Below are 21,827 nucleotides of genomic sequence, written 5' to 3'. Positions count from 1 at the left end.
TGAGACGGAGTCTCGCTCTGTCACCCAGGCTGGAGTGCTGTGGCCGGATCTCAGCTCACTGCAAGCTCTGCCTCCCGGGTTCACGCCATTCTCCCGTCTCAGCCTCCCGGGTAGCTGGGACTACAGGCGCCGCCACATCGCCCGGCTAGTTTTTTGTAGTTTTTAGTAGAGACGGGGTTTCACCGTGTTAACCAGGATGGTCTCGATCTCCTGACCTCGTGATCCGCCCGTCTCGGCCTCCCAAAGTGCTGGGATTACAGGCTTGAGCCACTGCACCCGGCAGCAGCACCTTCTTCACAAGGAGACAGGAGAGAGAAGGGAAGAGCGAAGGGAGAAGAGACTCCTATAAAACCTTCAGTCTCGTGAGAACTCAATATCATGAGAACAACGTGAGGGAAGCCGCCTCCTGATCCAACCACCTCCCACCAGGACCTGCCCTCAACACATGGGGATTACGGGATCACAGTCTGAGATGAGATGTGTGTGAGGACACAGAGCCAAACCATATCATGTGCACTGGGAAACCAAAAAATGTGTGTGATTCACTTTATTGCAGTGTTTGGAACTGAACCTGTACCATCTCTTCAGTGTGCACACACATCACACACACATGCACTCACACGCCACACACATGCATTGCATACATGTACACATACACTCAGGCAGTTACATCACATGCACTCACACACCACACACACACACTTGCACTGCACACGTGCACACTCAGGCACTTACATGCACTCACACTCACACCACACACATACACACACACTGAACACGTGCATACTCAGGCACTTACACACACTCACATTCACCACACACACACTTGCACTGCACACATGCACACTCAGACACACGCACTCACACACCACACACACACACACTGAACACGTGCATACTGAGGCACTTATACGTGCTCACATTCACCACACACATACACTTGCACTGCACACATGCACACTCTGGCACTTACATGCACTCACACTCACCACACACATACACACACTTGCACTGCACATGTGCACACTCAGGCACTTGCACACACTCACATCACACACATACACTCTTGCACTGCACACGTGCACATTCAGGCACTTACATGCACTCACACTCACCACATACACTCTTGCATTGCACATGTGCACACATACTCATGCACTCACACACTCACATCACACTTGCATGCACACCCACGAAACACCGCACATGGAGCACAGCTCAAGTCACAGCACCGGTGAAACTTCAGCTACAGCATAAACTGAGGCGGGTATGGCAGAGGAGGCCATGACCATGACCTGAGGCCTTCACAGACCATACAGCTGCTGGTTCTTTATTGCTAAAAATAAATGCTCATGACTTCAGCAAGTCATAATCTTCCTGCGGGCAGAGAGTCCCACCTCGATGTGGACCGCTGGGGCTGACCAGGGTGGCAGTGACTGAAGGCTGGAGTGGCTGTGGCAATTCCTTAAAATAAGACACGCAGTGCTGTTGGATGCGTTTTACCCACAGTAGAACTCCTTTCAAGACTGGAGTCATCCTCTCAAACTCTGCCACGGCTCTGTCGACTCAGTGCGTGAAATATTCTCAATCCTTTGCTGTCGTTTCGGCAGTGCCCACGGCATCTTCACCAGGAGCAGACTGATCCCAAGAAACCTCTTTCTTTGCTCATTCATAAGACGCGGCTCCTCTTTGGTTACGTTTTACCGTGAGACTGTAGCAATGCAGTGCCATCTTCAGCTGCTCTTCTAATTCTTGGGTAGCCAGGAGCAGTGTCAACTAGCAGCAATATTTTGAAAAGAATCTTTTTGAGCAATAGGTCTCAACAGTGGGCTTTAAATATTCAGCAAACCATGCTGTCAACAGATGTGCTGACACCAGGCTTTGTTGTCCTCTTACAGAGCACAGGCAGAGTAGATTGAGCATCATTCTTAAAGGCCCTGGGATTTTCAGAATGGTGAATGAGGATCGGCTTCAACTCAAAGTCCCCGGCCGCGTTAGCCCCTAGCAAGAGAGTCCGCCTGTGCTTGGAAGCTTGGAAGCCAGGCACGGTCTCCTCTCTAGCTGTGAAAGTCCTAGAAGGCATCTTCTTCCAGTAGAAGGCTGTTTCATCTGCATTGCAGATCTCTTGTTTAGGCTAAGCGCTGTGGCTCATGCCTATAATCCCAGCACTTTGGGAGGCCGAGGCAGGCAGATCACCTGAGGTCAGGAGTTCAAGACGAGCCTGGCCAAGACAGCAAAGCCCAGTCTGGACAAAAAAAACAAAAAACAAAAAACAAAAAATTAGCCGGGCGTGGTGGCGGGCACCTGTAATCCCAGCTACCGGAGAGGCTGAGGCAAGAGAATCACTTGAACCTGGGAGGTGGAGCTTGCAGTGAGCCGAGATCACACCACTGCACTCCAGCCTGGGTGACAGAGCAAGACTCCGCCTCAAAAAAAGAAAAATCACTCTTGTTTAGTGCAACCTCCCTCATCCCCATCCTGGCCAGATCTTCTGGAGAACTTGCTACAGCTTCTCCATCAACACTTACTGTTTCACCCTGCACTTTTATGTTATGAAGATGGTTTCTGTCCTTAAACTTCATGAACCAACCTCTGCTAACTTGGAGCATTTTTCCTGCTGCACCTCTCTCGGCCATCATAGGGTTAAAGAGAGTTAGGGTCTTGCTCTAGATCAGGCTTTGGCTTGAGGGAATGTTGTGTCTGGTTTGATCTTCCATCCAGATCATTAAAACTTGCTCCACAGCAGCCATGAGGGTGTTTCACTTTCTTATCATTCATGTGTTTGCTGGAGGCAATTTTCTTCAATAATTTTCCTTTGCATTCACTACGTGGCTGTTTGTCACAAGAGGCCAAGCTTTTGGCCTATCTCTGTTTCGACATGCCTTCTTCACTAAGCGTAATGATTTCTAGCTTTATAAATAAAGCAAGAGATGTCCAACTGTTCCTTTCATTTGAACACTTAGAGGCCATTGTGGGGTTATTAATTGGCCTAATTTCAATATTTTTGTGACTCAGGGAATAGGAAGGAGATGGGGAACAGCCAACCCATGGAGCAACCAGATCACACAGGACATTTACCCACTAAGTTCACCGTCTTATACAGGCGTGGTTTGTGGTGCCCCAAGACAGCTACCACGGAAACCTCAAAGATGACTGATCACAGCTCACCATGACAGACATAGTAATAGTGGTAAAACGTGAAATATTTAGAGAATTACTAAAATATGACACAGAGACATCAAATGAACACATGCTGTTGGAAAAATGGCGCTGATGGACTTGCTCAACGCTGGATTCCCACAGCCTTCACCTGTGAAAAACGCAGGAACTGCAAAGCCCAGGTGCACCTGTGCGTGTGTGAGTGCCTGTGCGTGTGGAGGGCCTGTGCGTGTGGAAGGTCTGTGCGTGTGTGAGTGCTGTGCGTGTGGAGGGCCTGTGCATGTGTGAGTGCCTGTGCGTGTGGAGGGCCTGTGCATGTGGAGTGTGCCAGTGTGTGTGTGTGTATGGTGTGTGCCAGTGTGTGTGAGTGTGCATGTGTGAATGTGTGTGCATGTGCGTGTGGTGTGTGCCAGTGTGCATGTGTGTACGTGTGTGCCTGTGCATATGGTGTGTGCCAGTGTGCACGTGTGTGCGCCTATGCATGAGTGTGTGTGTGAGTGTGCATGTGTGCCATTGTGCTGATGTGTGTATGTGTGTGCCTGTGCATGTGGTGTGTGCCAGTGTGCATGAGTGTGTGTGCATGTGTGTGCCTGTGCATGTGGTGTGTGCCTGTGCGTGTGCCTGTGTATGTGGTGTATGCCATTGTGCGTGTGTGCCTGTGCGTGTGTGTGCCATTGTGTGTGTGAATGTGTGTGCCTGTGCATGTGATGTGTGGGTGTGTGCCAGTGTGCATGTGAGTGTGCATTTGTGAGTATGTGTGCTTGTGTGTGTGATGTGTGCCAGTGTGCGTGTGAGTGTGCATGTGTGCCAGTGTGCATGTGGTATGTGTGTTCCAGTGGGGGGGTATGTATGCGTGGAAGTGTCATGCAAGCGAATATGTGTGCACATGTGAGCATGCATGTGGTGTAAGGAGAGGTGCAGCATGGAGGCAGAGGCAGTGCCGCCCGCCTGAGCCCAGAGATGCAGTGTTGGTCTCAGAGGGGCTGTCCTGGGAGGCACCTGGGTCTGGGACCTTTTCGCTCGGGCTTTGATGGTGCCACTGTACCTGGGGAGAGGTGTGAAGCGTCAGCCGTGACGGGAACCAAGCCGTGGCGGGACCACACCCGTGGTCTGAATCCTTGCCCCGTTTCCCCGTGTCCCAGCGTGCGCTGATTCCGACCATCGGCTCCAATCAGCAGCGGGCGAGTGTGCCAGGAGGGATCACAGAGCCGGTAGCACCCAGGCGGGGCACATGCTTCTATGGATGGTTTAAGGCACCCATCCTCACGCCACATCCGCACCATGGCTCCTCCCCTAGGCCCCTCCCCGAGGCTCCCCAGTCACCCAGTGTGAGCAGCATGTCCGTCCTGAGCTGCGAGTAGCTGGGATTCGCCGCACAGCTGGGGCCGCACCGCAAGCGCAGTGGATAAAGCAACTCAGGGGGATCATCCGACAGTCGAGAGCCATAAGTCCAAAATGGGCCCCGCCGGACCGACATCCAGGTGTGGGCAGGGCTGCCTCCATCCCCCCGGCACCTTCTGGGGCTGCCTCGGCCGCCATCACTCCTGGGCTTGGGGCCTTCTCCACCCTGAAAGCCAGCAGCCCTGCATCTTCTCTCCACTGGGATCTCTGCCCTCCCTCTTAAGAGGACCCCAGTGGTGATGTCAGTCCAGCCAAACAACCCAGGACAGTCTCCGCCCTTCACCATCGCTCACTTAACCGCATCTGCAAAGTCCCTCTTGACGTGTGAGGTGAAACCTTCACTAGTTTCAGGGAAGAGAACATGGATGTCTGCGGGCGTTATTCAGCCGACATAGGTCGGAGCTCCTGTTCTCCTGTGTGACACTCATCTACCTGCCCGGGCACTGATGGTCACTCCTCCCTCGCTTGGCCCTGGGTCACATGGCGGTGCACTCAGGGCTGGTACCGGGCTCTGCAGCCTCCCTGGCCCTGCAGCCTCCCTGGCCAGGCCACCCTCCCCAGTTCTGCACCCTCTCCAGCTCTGCACCCTCCCCGGCCAGGCCACCCTCCCCAGCTCTGCACCCTCCCCAGCTCTGCACCCTCTCCAGCTCTGCACCCTCCCCAGCTCTGCACCCTCCCCAGCTCTGCACCCTCCCCAGCTCTGCACCCTCTCCAGCTCTGCACCCTCTCCAGCTCTGCACCCTCCCCAGCTCTGCACCCTCCCCAGCCAGGCACCCTCCCCGGCCTCTGAGCAATGTGCTCTGCCGTGAGTCAGCTCCCGCCTTTGCTCCTCTGGACACCTCTGGGTTGGGTTCACAGCTCCCAAGGGGAAGCCGTTAGGATTTCATCGAGATTCAGATCCGCCCTCCCTTTCTAGAAACCTTCATCTAACTCAGCCGTTGGCCTGAGTCCCGGAAATCACGTAACCCGGAGATGTTCCAGTGAGTGGCCTGGCATGGCGAGCCACTGTCCCGACGCTGGGCACCTGGGCACAGAGGGGTGGCTGGACATTCCTCGACGCCCAGAGTCCAGCTGGGGTTGAGATGGGATTCTAGGTAACAGAATACGACGCTTGAGTGACAGACGCGTCAGTGCCCAGAGGAGGAGAACAAGCTGGACCCCCACCCTGACTGGGGCTGGGAGCCACAGGAGAGGGTGCTCCCAGCTGCCAGATGGGCAGGAACAGCTCCCCGGACACAGGTGGGCTGAGGCTGTTGTGAGCGGCCCACGCCGGGCGGTGGTTGGTGGATGCTGGACCCCGCAGAGCCCCCGGCCGCGCCCCAGCCCCGCGCCTGCAAGTCCGCGGCAGTCACTGCCCAGCGGCGGCGCGAGGAAAGCGGCGGCCTCCAGCGCCCTCTGCCGGCCGGACCTGCACGGCGCGCCGGGACGGAGCCCGGAGCCGGTGGTCCCGGCAGGCAGGGCCGGGCAGGCAGCTTGGAGACGGCCGGCCAGACACAGACAGACCCTCCCACAGGCTGCAGCGGCGTCTCCTCTGAGCAGCTGCCAGCAGCTTCTCCACGCTCGCTGCAGGACACTGGGGTCCTCAGAAAAAGACCTGCAGCCACAGGAAGGCAGGGGAGCTCACAGTGCTGCATCGTCTGGTGAGACCTAGGCAGGGCCTCCAGGACACCTCAGCTGCTCCATCATCCAGCCTTGGACGCGCAGAGGCCACTGCTGCAGGCCTTCTTGCGGGCTCCTTGTGGGTAACTAGGGCCACGGGCCACAGAGGAGTGTGGCGGGCTGGCCTCCTTGCACAAAGCGCGCACTGAGCCGTCCCTGTCACAGCTGTGCCTGCTGAGGACGCCAAAGGGGACTTCAAGGCCAGAACCTGTAGCTCCGTCTCCTGCAGAGGGTGGAGGGCTGGCTCGGAGACAATGGCCTTCTGTGTGTCCAGAGCAGGGTCTAGGGGATCCCTGTGCCTGGCAGCAGCAGGACCCCGGGGGGCTTTCTGTGCCACCATTGACCGTGGGAGCAGAGCAGAGGTGCCCGTGCTGACATCACAGGTCAGCCGGGTGTGGACAGCTGAGCCCAGGCCCTGCTAGAACAAGCTCTGGATGAGACTGTCCCGGCCAGGTCCCCGTGGCCTCTATAAGAAGTTGGGTCTGCTTTCCCACTCCGTGTCCTGTTTTGCCACCTGTGGGCTTCACAGCCAACTCTTTGCCAAAGTCATGTGTGGCTCACTCCCCCCATCTTCACCTTCAGAGAAACATTGGTCTTTATTTCTCCCGGGCCCCCTGCCCGCTCCGCAGGAACAAACCGCCAGACTGTCTGGGTGACAGCGTCGGGCAGGTTTCTCCTGCTTCCCATCCAGTGGGGTGGTTGGATGCCTTCTCAGAAAATCAATGGACTGTCTCTGGTCTGTTCTGCACCACAACTGTGCACCGTGGGTCCGTCCTGCACCACAACTGTGTGTCGTGGGTCCATCCCGGACACTTCTGCATCCCACGGGCCCCTCTATCTCACTGTCTTATCATCTACTTTGCCTGGCATCGGTGTAACCGCTGTAGCTCTCCTAATCTCACAGTTGGCATTGTATGGCTTTTCCCATCCAGTTACTTTCAGCCTACTTGTGTCTTATATTCAGTGTTTCTATTCTAGTCACCATGTTCCAGGAGCTTACTATCTATCCTGATAATCTCTGCCTTTGGATTGGAGCTTTTAGCTTGTTAAAATTAATTGGAATTTTGATTTGGTTGGATTTAGTCTACATTTTACTCTTTGTTTTCTGTTTTTACCACTTTAAGTGATTGTTTTGCCCTTTGGAATTCTTCCATTTCTCCTTTACTTCCTTCTTTTGGATTATTTTAACATTTTTAAAAATTTTGTTTTAATATATCTATTAGTTTTTTTGTTTGTTTGTTTGTTTGTTTGAGACAGAGTCTCACTCTGTCGCCCAGGCTGGAGTGCAGTGGTGCGATCTCGGCTCACTGCAACCTCTGCCCCCCGGGTTCACGCCATTCTCCTGCCTCAGCCTCCCAAGTAGCTGGGAGTACAGTCACCCGCCACCATGCCCAGCTAATTTTTTGCATTTTTAGTAGAGACGAGGTTTCACCATGTTAGCCAGGATGGTCTCAATCTCCTGACCTCGTGATCCGCCCACCTTGGCCTCCCAAAGTGTTGGGATTACAGGCATGAGCCACCGCGTCCAGCCTAGTTTTTACCAAGTTTCCTATGGTTGCTCTAAGGGATTAAAATCCACAACCTTTCCACATCCTATGTAGAGTAAAATTGTTCTCTTCATATAACACATTTATAGAAAACTTGAAACTGTATAGGACCATTTCCTGCCTCCCACCTTTCCTCCTACAGATGCTGGGCATAGCACCATCCCCACGTACCCTACACAAGGCGGTGCTCAAGTTCTTTCTTGAAACAGTCATTGAAAGAGGGAGGAAATTAAGAAGGGGGAGACAAAGCTTTTCTATTTATCCCTCAGCGTTTCTGGTATCCTCCTTCCTTCCAGACAGTCCAAGTTCCCCCAAGCAGCCCAGGGGCTCCCTGCTGTTCTGATGAAGTCCACAGCATGGACCCCCAGCCCAAGGCCCACCGTGCAGGTCTGGTTAGGGTTTTCCACAGGTGCGGTGCCTGCGGAAGGGTCCGCTACCCCTCCACCCTGAATAATTTCAGCTAACATTTCCTGAAATACAGGTCCATACATGGCAAGTGCTCTTAGTTTTATTTTTATCAGAAAGTGTCTTTATTTCATCTTTATTTCTGAAGGATATCTTCTTGGGATATAGAGTCTGGGAAGCACAGGTTTCCTAGGGGGTCCCCGAGAACTACCAGACCCAGGGCCACCCCTCCCACGCCTGCACCTTGGAGCCCACTGAACGCGTGGGGCAGGGGTCCATGGCCAACCTGTGTGTTCCCAGCAGCCGGGGAGACAGCACCCATGGGGGATGGTCTCTGAACCGGCCCCTAGGTCACCCATGCTCCATAGGGCCGGCAGCCAGGGGGTCTTATGGCTCAGGCCAGGGGCTGGAGGCGGTGAGCAAATGCACCCAGTCCGGGACACACAGCATCATGCATGGACCCCTGGGTGCCCTCAGCACGATTGCCAGGCCCTGCGGAGGGGAAGGTCAGCTCCTGCCCTGGGCTTGGGCCGTGCCTGTCAGGATGAGACTGCCCTGCAAGGCAGGGTTCCTGGGTCTGACAGAGCAGAGACCACCACCCTCCGAACTTCTTCCCCTGAGGCTAAGCGGGGCTTTAAAACTGTTTAAAACGGGGCACCACTGGTCACTGGCCACGCGCACTACCCGTGGGGAGGGGCCATGACCTGGAGACTCAGTGGGACACTCAGCTCCCTGTGTGACCCCACGCCGCTCCGGGGAGCGGTCCCGCCTGCAGCCAGGGGCTCCCTGCAGCTGCAGAGAAGTCCGCAGCTAACAGAACTCTCCTGGGGCCCACCTGTTCCGGGACCTGGCCAGGGCCCTCTCCAGGCGCAGAGGCCCGCGGGAAGCCAGGCGAGGCCGGCACAGGCTGCTTGGTGGGCGGTCCGGGGTCTTGGTCCCCTCCTGCTCCGCCCACGCCCGCCGCTCTCCCTTGCCCTGCGGAGTGGGGGAGGGACAGCGCTGTCCCCCGAGGATGCAGGCAGCGTCTGCAAGAGGGTTAGCGCCTTCCTCTCCGGCAGGTTTTACCTCATCAGTGGAGGGGTCCCCTTTATCATCTGTGGGGTCACGGCTGCCACGAACATCAGGAATTACGGGACAGAGGACGAAGACGCGGCGTAGTGAGTACCGGGCGCCCAGAGCTGGGAGCTGGGAGCAGCGGGTGGGCTCTGCCCGAGGTCCCTCCGGAGCACCTGCAGTGGGGGAGACCAGGACGAAGCAGCAAGGCCTGGGCCTGGACCTGGGGCTCGCCCAGAGCTGCGCCCCTCCCAGCTCGCGCCCCTGAGGAGTGCGCAGTGCCCCCTCCTCTCCCAGGGACTCCAACCTAATCTTTGCCTCTGGACGAGTCAGGCCTGGTTAGCCTTCTGTGGGAGGGGTCTGGGGACAAATAGCGATTTGGCAGCGGCACGGAGCTCAGCTGAGAAGGGAAATCCCATAGAGTAAAACGAAACCAGCCGTCCCGCCATCGGTGCCCAGAGCCAGCCTGGAACCCCTGATTCAGGCCCTCAGTTCCTTCTGCGGACCCAGGATGGCCCGCCCGCCTGCCCTCCGCCTGGCCCCGCCCACCCGGCTCCACCTCCACCTGGCCCCGCCCACCTCGCGCCGGCCCCGCCCACCCGGCTCCACCCTCTGCCTGACCCCACCCATCCAGCGCTGCCCTCTGCTCAGCCCCGCCCACCTAGCTCTGCCTCTTCCTGGCCCCACCCACCCAGCTCTGTCCTCCCTGCTCCTGCCCACCCAGGCCCACCCTGCACCTGGCCCCCCGCCCGGCTCCACCTCCGCCCACACCTGGGACACCTTCCTGGCTCCCCGACCTCCCAAGCTGGTAGGGCCAACAGGGCCCCGTTCCCATCCACACTCTCAGCGACTCTAGAAACGCCCAAGGCCCCCAAGCCGCAGTTGTGCAAAGCCACTTGCTGGTCCGGGCGGGTGCGGGGCCCTTTGCTCTGCAGAAGTCCTGAGTCCTGAGTCCTGGCCGTGCTGGCCCGGCTGACGCTGACGTGCGTCTCCCCACAGCTGCTGGATGGCCTGGGAGCCTAGCCTGGGCGCCTTCTACGGCCCAGCCGCCGTCATTGCCCTGGTCACCTGCGTGTACTTCCTGGGCACCTACGTGCAGCTGCGGCGCCACCCAGGGCGCAGGTACGAGATGCGCGCACAGCCCGAGGAGCAGCGGCGGCTGGCCACGCCCGACGGCAGCCGTGGGATCCGGCCCAGCACCCCACCCGCACGCGATGCCCCTGGCGCCTCGGTGCTGCAGAACGAGCACTCGTTCCAGGCACAGCTGCGCGCTGCCGCCTTCACGCTGTTCCTGTTCACGGCCACGTGGGCCTTTGGGGCGCTGGCCGTGTCCCAGGGCCACTTCCTGGACATGGTCTTCAGCTGCCTGTACGGCGCCTTCTGCGTGACACTGGGGCTCTTCGTGCTCATCCACCACTGCGCCAAGCGCGAGGATGTGTGGCAGTGCTGGTGGGCATGCTGCCCACACCGCAGGGATGCCCACCCCGCACTCGATGCCAACGGGGCCGCGCTGGGCCGTGCCGCCTGCCTGCATTCGCCGGGCCTCGGCCAGCCACGGGGCTTCACGCACCCACCGGGACCCTGCAAGATGACCAACCTGCAGGCCGCACAGGGCCACGCCAGTTGTCTGTCCCCAGCCACCCCGTGCTGCGCCAAGATGCAGGGTGAGCCACTGATGGCGGACGAGGCACACATGCACGCACAGGAGGAGGGTGCCTTCGGGCACGACCCTCACCTGCACGGGTGCCTTCAGGGCAGAACTAAGCCGCCCTACTTTAGCCGGCACCCAGCAGAGGAGCCCGAGTATGCCTACCACATCCCATCCAGCCTGGACGGCAGCCCCCGAAGCTCGCGCACAGACAGCCCCCCCAGCTCTCTGGATGGCCCAGCAGGGGCACACACGCTGGCCTGCTGCACCCAGGGTGACCCCTTCCCCATGGTCAGCCAGCCTGAGGGCAGCGATGGGAGCCCTGCCCTCTACAGCTGCCCCACACGGCTGGGCAGGGAGGCAGCGCTTGGGCCCGGCCACCTGGAGATGCTGCGGAGGACACAGTCCCTGCCCTTTGGTGGCCCCAGCCAGAATGGGCTGCCCAAGGGTAACTTGCTAGAAGGCCTGCCGTTTGGCACCGATGGGACCGGCAACATCCGAACAGGACCCTGGAAAAATGAAACTACTGTGTAGGCGGAGCAGGGGACACAGTGTTCCTGGAGGAACTTCAGAGCAGAGTGGGGGGCCCATCTGCCACATGAGGTCACTGGGGGCACCAAAGTGACCCCACCTTTCAGAAGCAGTTCACACCCCCGCCCCCTTCCTTGTGAAAGACCTCAGCGGGGAAAAGCTCTGGGCCACGCCCACTCCTTTTGTCCCAATTCCACGTGCTGGTCCCTGCACAAGGTCATCTGGTTTCTGTCCTGTGGCCTCCAGGCCTGGGGCGCCCCAGAGGCAGAGCAGGGGATTCCAGCAAAGGACCCACCCAGACCCCAGCGTGGCCCTGCCCGAGATGCCCTGCCATCCACGGAGTCCTGGCTTCCCCTGGTGTGGCCAGGCGGGGCCGAGATCGCAGCAGGGGGCTGCCCTGACCTTTCCCAGTGTTCAATGTGTGTGTCTTGCGTTCTACTCCAGGGGTGGTGGTGGCAGGTCTGTCCCCAGCATTCTCACTCTGGGCAGAACCCTCGGGACCCACTGCTGTCGTGTGTCTGAGCCACCCCTGCAGCTTCACGGGACCCCTGCACACCTCTGCCCACTCAGTGTCCCTTGTCAACCCTGTCCTTGTCATAGCCCCAGCCCTGCAGGGCTGAGAGCACCACGGATGCTGTGGGCTGCAGCCGCACTCTGGACTTTGGGGATGGCTGTCGGCCTCAGAGGGCCAATGGAGTGCTCTCAGGGGCCCAAGCCTTGGGAAGATGCCCAGACATCCTTTAGTGAAGACTCGACTTCCAAAACCAGCCGCCGTTGGGACTGGATTCCACTCCAGTATAAGCACTTGGCAACAAGGTTTATTCCAAAAAGAAGTGGGGCTGGCAGAGGGACATTCTCATGGACAAAATTCCTTTCCCTTTTTCTCATCTCCATGAACATCTGGGCACCAAGCCCTGACTCAAAGGACAGATGTTGATGACAACAAGCCTTCTGTGAAAGCAAGTGGCCCGTCCCTTGGTGGGAGGGAGTCCAGAGGGCCATGGGCGTGAAACTGTGCACAGCTTCTCCTCCCTCCCTCCCTCCCTCCCTCCTCCTTGTCTGTGACACATGTTCACCCACACACACACACACAAACATGTGCATATCACACACGTATACATACACACAAACATGTGCATACCACACACATACACATGCACACACACAAACACATGTGCATATCACACACATACACACACACGCAAACGTGCATATCACACACACATGCACACACACAAACGTGCATATCACACACCTACACATGCACACACACAACCACATGTGCATATCACATACACACACTGACACACACAAACACGTGCATATTACACGCATATGCACGCACACAAATGTGCATGTCACATACACACACACAAACATACATATTGCACATACGCACACACGTGCGTGTCACACACATACACATGTGCACACATAGTTAACACACACATGCACCTGCCATGCACACGTGTGCACACATGTAGCAGTGTGTTTTCCCGCCGCCCACACACTGGGTTTTCATTGGAGAGTGTTTCACCCTGCAAACGTCAATGTCAGCAGACTCGTGGGTGCACTCTGCTATCCAGTCGGGAGGTCTCACCAGGCGCAGAGCCTCTCTAACGTGCACCTCCGTGAAGAGGGGTGTTGGGGAGTGTTCCCGGCGCCTGCTCGGTGGAAGGGCTCTCTGGAGACACTCAGTATGTGAGTATGAGGAGCCCCACTTCCCGGGGTGTTGGTAAACTTGACCGTGACGCTGTAACCCACAGTGTGCTCCTCCCAGCAAACCCCCTGTGTCCTTACAGGTCAACCAGACCGGCCACCGGATGACTGCCAGGCGGCTCTGCCTCCGCCTCACCTTTTCACCTGCTTCCGTAGCTGGTGTGAACCAGAATCCCCCCGCTGTGCTGTGTACACACTGCAGGTGCAGAACCGTCCACACAAAAATACAGTCTTGGCATCGTTGGTTCTTTGTGAGGCTGGTTAATAGCATCCCCGTGTGTTTTCTCGCCCTAGATGGGGTAGAGGGACACCTGAGAGTGTGGCCCCCTTCTGTGTCCTGGATCCTGGGCGAGGCTGCTCTGCCTGGCCCCTCCAGCGCCTCATGAACTTTCTGCCCTCAGTGCTCCTGGCTGAGCAGAGGGGCCACCGTTCAACCAGAGAAAGTCAACATGAAACATCAAACCTCTGTGCATTTCTATCCTGACTTAGCCTCGTGAGTCCACTTGGGACCGGTGTTGGGCCATATCCACTTGCATGTAACGTTTTGGAGCATAAACCTCCACAGCCTGACCACGCCAAAGGGCTCCTGGCTCAAAGTCAGCTTCCACCAGACCATGGAGCCAGAGCCAACCCTGCGTTCCGCATCTGACTTTTGTGCCACTTCCTTCCTTGAGTGTGCCCGTGTGCCTGCGTGTCGGATGGGATGGAGCGTGGGTGCACACCAGCCTTTGCGGTGTGTGTGTGCCCATGTGCCTGTGTGTTGGATGGGATGGAGGGTGCGTGCGTGGTGGCCTGTGCGGGTGTGTGTGCCCGTGTGCCTGCGTGTCGGATGGGATGGAGCGTGGGTGCACACCTACCTTTGTGGGTGTGTGTGCCCATGTGCCTGTGTGTTGGATGGGATGGAGGGTGCGTGCGTGGTGGCCTGTGCGGTGTGTGTGCCCGTGTGCCTGTGTGTTGGATGGGATGGAGCGTGGGTGCACGCCGGCCTCTGTGGGTGTGCTTGTGTGCCTGTGTGTTTGTGAGTGTCATGTGGGTTGTGTGGGTGTTGATGTGTGAGAGTGTGTGCCTGTGTGGTGTGCAGGTCCCTCTGTGGGAGTTGTGTGCAGGTCCCTCTGTGGGAGTTGTGTGCACACATGCACGTGTGTTTGAGGGTAAGTGTGCATGTGTGTGCATGCTCTTCAGAGGAACAGCGTGAGGCGGCCCCTCCGCCCTGCCTCTGTGCTGGTGTGTCTCCTACCACACAGCAACACCGTGATGACTTTAGTCAGCTTGAAGGACTAGGAAGCAGAGGCCGCCTGTGCCTCCAGACCCTGACAGTTCTTCTCTGGAGCAGTCCTAGCTGAGGAGGCCTCCAGTCCTGGGAGACACACACACAGTGGCGTCTGCTGCATCTCCCGCGAAGGCCCCTACAGGGCTCCGATCTGGGCAGCTCTGTCTCTGAATGAGCTACCCCTGCAGGGGCTTCGGCAGCTAAGGAGCCCCCACAGGTTCTGTGGGGAAGAGTCTGGGTCGGGGCCCACAGGCTCCACCTGCCTGACCCGGACTGACGGCAGCTGCAGGAAGCCTGTGTGGGGACCCTGGAAGGAGCTCGGGGCCCTGCCCTGATGTGGTGAATGCACCCCACATGCAGAGAGCGGCTGCAACGGGCACTTCCGCACCTACCCAGTGCCCAGATGGTGCCTGACCAGTCCTGCCACTTGCCCCCTGACCCTTGGTGCTTGCATTTCTCAGGGGACGCTGTTGGGACCAGCATAGGCTTGAGCTGAAACAGTGGGTGTGTTCACTGCGTGGGGACCGTGGACCCTGCTCCCCCGTGCCCCACGTGGACCCTGCTCCTCTGTGTCCCACGTCGCCACATGTCCCCTCCACTGCACTGGGGACCATGGACCCTGCTCCCCCGTGCCCCACGTGGACCCTGCTCCTCTGTGTCCCACCTCGCCACACGTCCCCTCCACTGCGCTGGGGACCGTGGACCCTGCTCCCCCGTGCCCACGTGGACCCTGCTCCTCTGTGTCCCACCTCGCCACACGTCCCCTCCACTGCGCTGCCAGGGTTTGTACGCGAGCCCAGAAGCTTCCGCAGAGCCTTTACCGCACAGGCACCTTGGGGTGGAAATCCTGCCTGCCATACTCAAGGCCAAAGACTGTTCTGTGGCCTTTGAGGTGGGCGGGGTGGGGGTACCTTGGGCAGATGGAGGCTGGCCCTATGTCTGCAGGGGGCAGCGTGTGCGCAGGGAGGCAGGGGACAGAGGAGGTGGGGAGAGAACAGGGTGGGCACCTCGTGAGGACAAAGTGCTGTGAGGCCAGGTCAGTGGTGGGGTAGGGGCGGGGCCTGGTGGGCATCCGGGGAGGCTACTGGGGACAGGGACAGAGAAGCCAATTTGGAGGGTCCCTGGGGCCAAGTCTGAGCTGGCATCCGAGTGCTGTGGTTGTTCAGAGCAGGCGGAGCAGGAGGGGCATAGGAGGGCCTGGCACACGTGAGAGGCCTGTCCCTTGGGCCACAGTTAGAAGACCAGTGTCTCCCAATGAGACATGTCAGGCTGCAGGGGCTCAGCGGCCAGACAAGCCCCTCATGCCCGCCGTGCCGGCTCCTCTGGGCCCAGAGGGAGGGCTGCTAGGTGAGCTGGGGCCCACCAGGGCAGCTCTCACCATCCAACGCTGGCCGTCCAGGCCTCCTGGGTGCTGCAGGGCCGGAGCCTGAGCACAGACATGGCTGCCCACAGAGGGTCCTGCACGGACCCGGGACCCCGGACCCCAGGCTGCATCCCCCCCGGCCACAGATCTGCAGACGGCTGAATTCCAGAGGACAAGCAGCGCAGCTCAGGCCCAAGTGGGCGGGGACTCAGACCTCACACCTCTGTCCTGTGTCCCAGGAAATGACCGGGGCTGCCAGGGCCTGCCTTTCCTTTCCACTCCCGTCCCAGGACGTGGGTACTGGGAAAACCAGTGTTAAGAGGACACTCTTAAACTCACTCTAATTACTTCTTTTCTACATAAATATCAACAACTTCGCTTGTAATCACAGCAGACTCCATACTCACAACTCCAACAACACCCAGCATAACCCTTCAGGGAGGCCTGCAGGGCAGAACCAGCAGCAGAGGCACCCAGAGCTCAAGTCCCTCCCTGCCAGCCTCCCCCTGTCTCTTCCAGACAGGGTCACTGAATAAGCCACAAGGGGATACAGGGCTGACATCAGCCAGGGACATAGCAGGTGAGTACCCATGTCTGTGCCCTGGTTCAGAGATTACTCCAAGTCCAGGTCCTAGAGGGGTGAATACCCCTGGTGAGGGATAGCCTGGGTTAGTCCTCCTGTCTCTGTCCTGGTTCAGAGAGTACCCTTGGTCTAGGTCCAGTGGACTGAGTACCCTGGTGAGGGATTGTCTGGGTTAGTACTTGTGTCTCTGTCCTGGTTCAGAGAGTACCCTTGGTCTAGGTCCAATGGACTGAGTACCCTATTCCTGGGTTAGAACTCCTGTCTCTGTCCTGGTTCAGAGAGTACCCTTGGTCTAGGTCCCATGGACTGAGTACCCTGGTGAGGGATAGCCTGGGTTAGTCCTCCTGTCTCTGTCCTGGTTCAGAGTATCATGGTCCACGTCTTCACGGAGTGAGGACCTCTGGCATGCAGTGCCTCCCTGTTAGGGTTGATGCTCATATTGGATTCACAGTGAGGCTGTGTTGCTGGGTGAAATACTCGAGGTGACAGTAGTGAGCTGTACTGCTGTGAGATGAGGACACATTTTCCGGGCTACCTTCTTGGTGCCACTGCTGTGGGCTGAACTTTCACCCTCCGTGTGCCCAGGTGGCGGAGGTGGTGGTGCGTTTGCATGCGCTGGCGCTGAAGCTGCGCCCACGTGTCCTGTGTGTTTGGGAGGCTGAGTTCTCGTGGTCTGAGTCGTCTGAATTGAGTACTAGGTTCTGTGTCATGTGGGCTGTGTACCTGTGGTCTGTGTCTCCTGGTAAACACTGTTTAAAATGAGTTCCGGGGTCTGTGCCACCAAGAGAGTGCAGGATGCTGGCATGGGCTGAGCTGCCGGGGTAAAGACTCCTGTCTCCACTGTAGCACCTGTGGCTTTGGTGTCTCGGTGGGGTGGGGCCGATGGCCTGCAGGGGAGCAGCGTTAAAGGAAAAATGATTCAATGATGCTTTTGTTAAAACACAGCAGACTTCATTCAGGGCCATTGGGTCCTGGGTGTGAGACAGCCTGGGTTAGTACCATGGGGGGGCTGGTCTCCCGGTCCCTGTTGGGGGGTTCTGGCCTCTGGATCCTTGTTGGAAGGGGGCAAGTCTCTGCATCCCTGTGGGGGTGGGGGGTGCTGGTCTCTGGGTCCCTGGCGGGGGCGTTTGGTCTCTGGGTCCCTGTAGAGGGGGGCAAGTCTCTGCATCCCCATGGGGGGTGGTCTCTGCGTCCCTATGGGGGGCTGCTCTCTGGGTCCCTATAGGGGGCAGAAAGATAGTCAGTGGTGGGATTCTCACCCAGACTTGCTCTTTGGACCAGTGTGGGCTATTGGTTAACTGGGGAGGAAGGAAGAGGCAGCAGCCAACCTCAGCAAGCAGCTGGAAGGCCCCAGCGAGGCCTCAGCTCCAGGCAGTGCCTTCGGAGGATGCAAGGAAGGGTCGCCCAGGTTGGGACAGCCCTATGCCCAGCCACCCCTGCATCTCGAGCTGCTCCAGGCCTGCTGTGGGGCCCACCTGCCTCCTCCTCAAGCTGCGTCAGCTCCGCAGTGCTTCCCCCAGGGCACTCTGGGGGTAAGGGGTGTTGGTGCCTGGGCTGCAGGGAATTTCTCCTCCTTCTTCAAGGGTGACCCTGGGAGCGGGTCCGGCACCTGGGAAGGGAACATGCACAACTAAGTGCCCACTGGACCCTGAGGCTGGACTCGCAGTCGGACAACCGACCTCGGCAGCCCTGGGTGGGTCGTCCCTGCCCTGCCTCTGCCCCTGCCCTGCCCCCTGCCCTGCCCCTCCCTTGCCCTGCCCCAGCCCTCCCCTGCCCCTCCCCTGCCCCTGCCCCTGCCCTGCCCCTGCCCCAGCACTGCCCCTACCCTGCCCCAGCACTGCCCCTACCCTGCCACCCTGGCCTGCACCCGCTTCTCCATCCAGCCTGGTCTCCAGAGTGAGATGCAACTCCAGCACATCCCTGACACCTCTGACCCTCCAGGGCTGTGAGCCCGTTGCCCGTTCACACTCCTTCACAGGACCCCCTGGCCCATCCACACTCCTTCACGGGACCCCCTGGCCCATTCACACTCCTTCATGGGACCCCTGGCCCACAGGCAAACCGGGGCCAGAGAGGGCCAAGATAGCTGCAGGGGCATGGCAGACCAGTGGACGTGGCCCTGCGTGGCGCTAGCAACAGCCTCACGGTATAGCCACGGGCCCCAGCCTGTGGGGCTGCACATTAACCACTCTAGCTTACTGTGTGTCACTTACACATCATTAAAGCTTAAAAATGATTTCACACACACCCAGCAAGAAGCAGGGTGACGTTGGGGAGGGGCCAGGTGCCTGGGCCTGGCTGAGTAACATCAGAGGGGAAGGCAGGGCCGGAGGAGAGGGCCCAGCTGCAGGGTGTCAGCCTCCTGGATGTGCTAAGGAGCAGCCTCAGGCTCAGCTGGATTTCACGGGTAGGACGGTTATCCATGGGAAGCAGAAATAAGAACCTTGTGACTGTCTTGTATGTGCAGGGCCTCAGGCCTGCTCTGGAGGTGCTGACCCAGGGGCCTTGGGAACCGCGGTGGGCTCCACGCCTCTCACATGCCAGGTCCCTAAGCCACCGTCCCTCTCCTTTCGCATGCCTCCCACCTTAGCACCGTGCCGGGGCAGTGACCCTCCCCTGCAAGGCTGGGGCCTCCCCGGGTCACAGGGGAGAAGGGCAGGCAGGATGCGGGGAGAAGGGCAGGCAGGCCCCACACAGAAACTTCTGCGGCCAGATCCATGACGCTGCCCTCTGACATCAGTGGTATCTGTGCCTCCTCGAGGGGCGTCTGGGAGCCGGCAGAGTCCAGGCCACAGCTGGGAACGCCTCCAGGGAAACCGCGTGTCCCGGCCTCAGCCTGCGGCCCTCCTGGAAGGAGGGGTGACATATCACAGTGTCCACAGTTGGAATGCCTGGAGAGCACCAGGGACCTCAGCCTCCCACCCCCTCAGGCCACAGCATCAGGAAGGACAGCAGCCCCCGTGGGAGGTGTGGCAGGGCTCAGGCAAGCAGCCTCCACTGTGAGTACGAAAGGAAGGCCGCCAGGGAAGGGCCTGGGGCCGAGAGCACCCAGGGAGGCCCAGATCCCAGGGGGAGTTTGGTTGGGAGACGTCACCTCTGGTCAGTGGGTAACAAGGACATGCGTGGTCCTGTACCGTCCCCTTCCCAGGCCCAGGAGCCACCCGCAGGGGCTGAGCCCTGGGAGCGTCCCAGCCAGGCTCTAAGGGAATGTACAGGGGGTCTGGTGACTGGGGCTGGGTCGGGGCTGGGGCCTCCCGGGCTCTCTCACATGTATTTCGGCCCCATCTCCGGTGTTCAGATGAGGACAGGGCTCAAATCCCCACACTGGGCAGGGGTGGAGCTGGGACCTTGAGCATTGGGTCCCATGAAGGCCCCTCCAGCTGCTCATAAACACGTCAGGGCATCAGTGGGCTCGGGGACCCTGACCCTGCTCTGTGGATGGCATCTGGGCCTCAGCCAGGAGGAGGCCTCCTGCTCTGAGCTGGTTTTCAGAGAAGCCATTGAGGCACAGAGGAAATGTGGGACTGGAGGACATCCTAGACGCCGGGACACCCTCACCAGTGCTGGGATCCAGGGGCCCGACGCCCCCCAGGCCTCAGCCTCACTGAGCAGCCGCTATCACCCCGAGGGCCCACAGCCCTACGCAGCATCCCGGAGCCCCGTGGCCTTGTTCTGTCCTGGACCGAGCACCCCGCTCCCGGAAAGTCCTGCCTCCACAGACACCCCGTGCAGGCCTGGACCTGGACCTGCAAAGCTACACACCGAGCAGCCCCTGGTTTCTGCTGCTGCCCTGGGGGCGGGAGCCAGAGTGTCCCGGTGCTGAGGAGCACGGCCCCAGAGAGAAAACATGAGCGCATTAAGTACATACCTGCTTCTCAGGTCTTTTCATCTTTTTCTGAGAAACGTATCCTATTTAACTGAATGAAAAGGAGCGTTCCATTATTTTCCAAGAAACGACCATTCATCCAGGAAAGGTGATGGGCTTTTTGAATTTTATTTACAGAAAACTACAGTATAAAATCAGTTTTGCTGTTCACACATTTGGGAACGGCATGGCTGATGAACTAGACATGTCTTGTTTGGATTCAGTTTGAGCTTATTCTGGAACTTTATTTTAAAGATAAACAGTTGTTTATAATGGCTCAGTCTAAGGGCCAGGAAGGTCTCACCTGGCCTTGCCCCTCAGACACGCACCCACCTTACGTCACTCTTTGCCTCACAGCCTGACTGCCACCTCCCCCATCACCTGGTAAGGCCCCTTATGAAATCATTTCCACAAATAGAGCAAGAGGAACAACAAGCTGTTCTTTATGCATTGAGAGAACTGTTTCTTGTAGGCATCTCCATCTTCTTGCATTAAGTAGTGCATGTAATCTGCAACATTCTGGCCCATGATGCACTTCCATGTACTTCTGCATTAAATTCCTTGTTTTCAGAACCATAACCAGGGAATTGTTTGGTACTGTGAGAGATAGACCAGCCTCCACCCACAGCTCCATCCAGGGTGCCAAAAACTTTATTGCCAGTGGTAGTTCTGGCAAGGCCTGCATCCAAATAGCAGGTAAAGGCACCTGGCTGACCATCAATGCTTTCAACATTGTATTCATCACCAGTCACCTCACTTCACCTTCTTAGATCTTGTCCAGGCCAGACCTATTGAGAAGCCTGCTGGCCAGCGGCAGCCAGGACAATACACTGCGGCATAATTTATCGGGACAACCTTCACACCGTGTTTTGGCAGTTCATGTGCATATGCTGCACAGACTATTGTATCCCCCTCTATCTGGGCATAAGCAATCTGACAAATGATTTCTCTGTTTGTTACATGAACGATCATCCTGTATTTGGGTGTGTTGTATTTATTTTTATCCTGAATCACCAAGTGTTTCCGAGCATAGTAACCAGTTTTACCCTCTCATCGTCTTCTAAATTTCACTTGGTATCTCTTAAAGTGGGCCTTATTCTTAACAACTTTAACAAACCCCATCCTGCAAAACAGAGACCCGTGTCTGCGGCTGGACAGAGACTGGTCTCTTGTACCATTTTTCACTTTTAAAAACCTGCTTGTAAGAACCAATGCAAGAAGTCCAGTAAGTCAAGTGGCCAGAGTGCTGTGTGTCCTCGAAACAGCCACACCAGCTCTCCAAGAAGAGGTCTTAACCAGGCTGGTAAACTGCCTGGAGTGACAGAAATAGAATTCAGAATACGGCTAGGAGCAAACACCATTGAGATTCAGGAGGATAGCAAAACCCAACTCAAGGAAAATAAGAATCACTATAAAGTGATACAGGAGCTGAAGGACGAAAGGGCTATAGCATGAAAAACAACCTCATGGATCTGACAGAGCTGAGTAAACACAATACAAGAATTTCAGGCGGGGCTCGGTGGCTCACACCTATAATCCCAGCAGAGCCAAGTCACACAATACAAGAATTTCAGGCCCAGTGTGGTGGCTCACACCTGTAATCACAGCACTTTGGGAGGCTAAG

At 57.9% G+C, this 21,827-nt stretch overlaps 1 protein-coding gene and 1 pseudogene across 2 annotated transcripts in view; one reads left to right on the top strand and one right to left on the bottom strand.

Moving 5' to 3' along the window:
- The window catches only part of ADGRA1 (adhesion G protein-coupled receptor A1), a 41,412-nt gene extending 28,925 nt beyond the window's left edge, over positions 1 to 12,487 (top strand). For both annotated transcript variants that reach the window (XM_017893868.1, XM_017893867.1), the window contains 2 exons: positions 9,230 to 9,328; positions 10,224 to 12,487. In XM_017893868.1, the coding sequence (XP_017749357.1) occupies positions 9,230 to 9,328; positions 10,224 to 11,406 (1,282 nt within the window). In that variant the 3' untranslated portion in view covers positions 11,407 to 12,487. The remainder of the gene's footprint in view (positions 1 to 9,229; positions 9,329 to 10,223) is intronic.
- An 8,118-nt stretch (positions 12,488 to 20,605) lies between these two features.
- On the bottom strand, positions 20,606 to 21,334 carry LOC108543362 (60S ribosomal protein L5 pseudogene; annotated as a pseudogene).
- Between the last annotated feature and the right edge of the window lie 493 nt (positions 21,335 to 21,827).

The sequence above is a fragment of the Rhinopithecus bieti genome, unplaced genomic scaffold, assembly GCF_001698545.2.
Source record: "Rhinopithecus bieti isolate Rb0 unplaced genomic scaffold, ASM169854v2 scaffold_24263, whole genome shotgun sequence".
NCBI classification, from domain to species: Eukaryota; Metazoa; Chordata; class Mammalia; order Primates; family Cercopithecidae; genus Rhinopithecus; species Rhinopithecus bieti.
The sequence above is the reverse complement of the archived record's forward strand: the minus strand, read 5'-3'. Positions and strand labels throughout refer to the sequence as shown.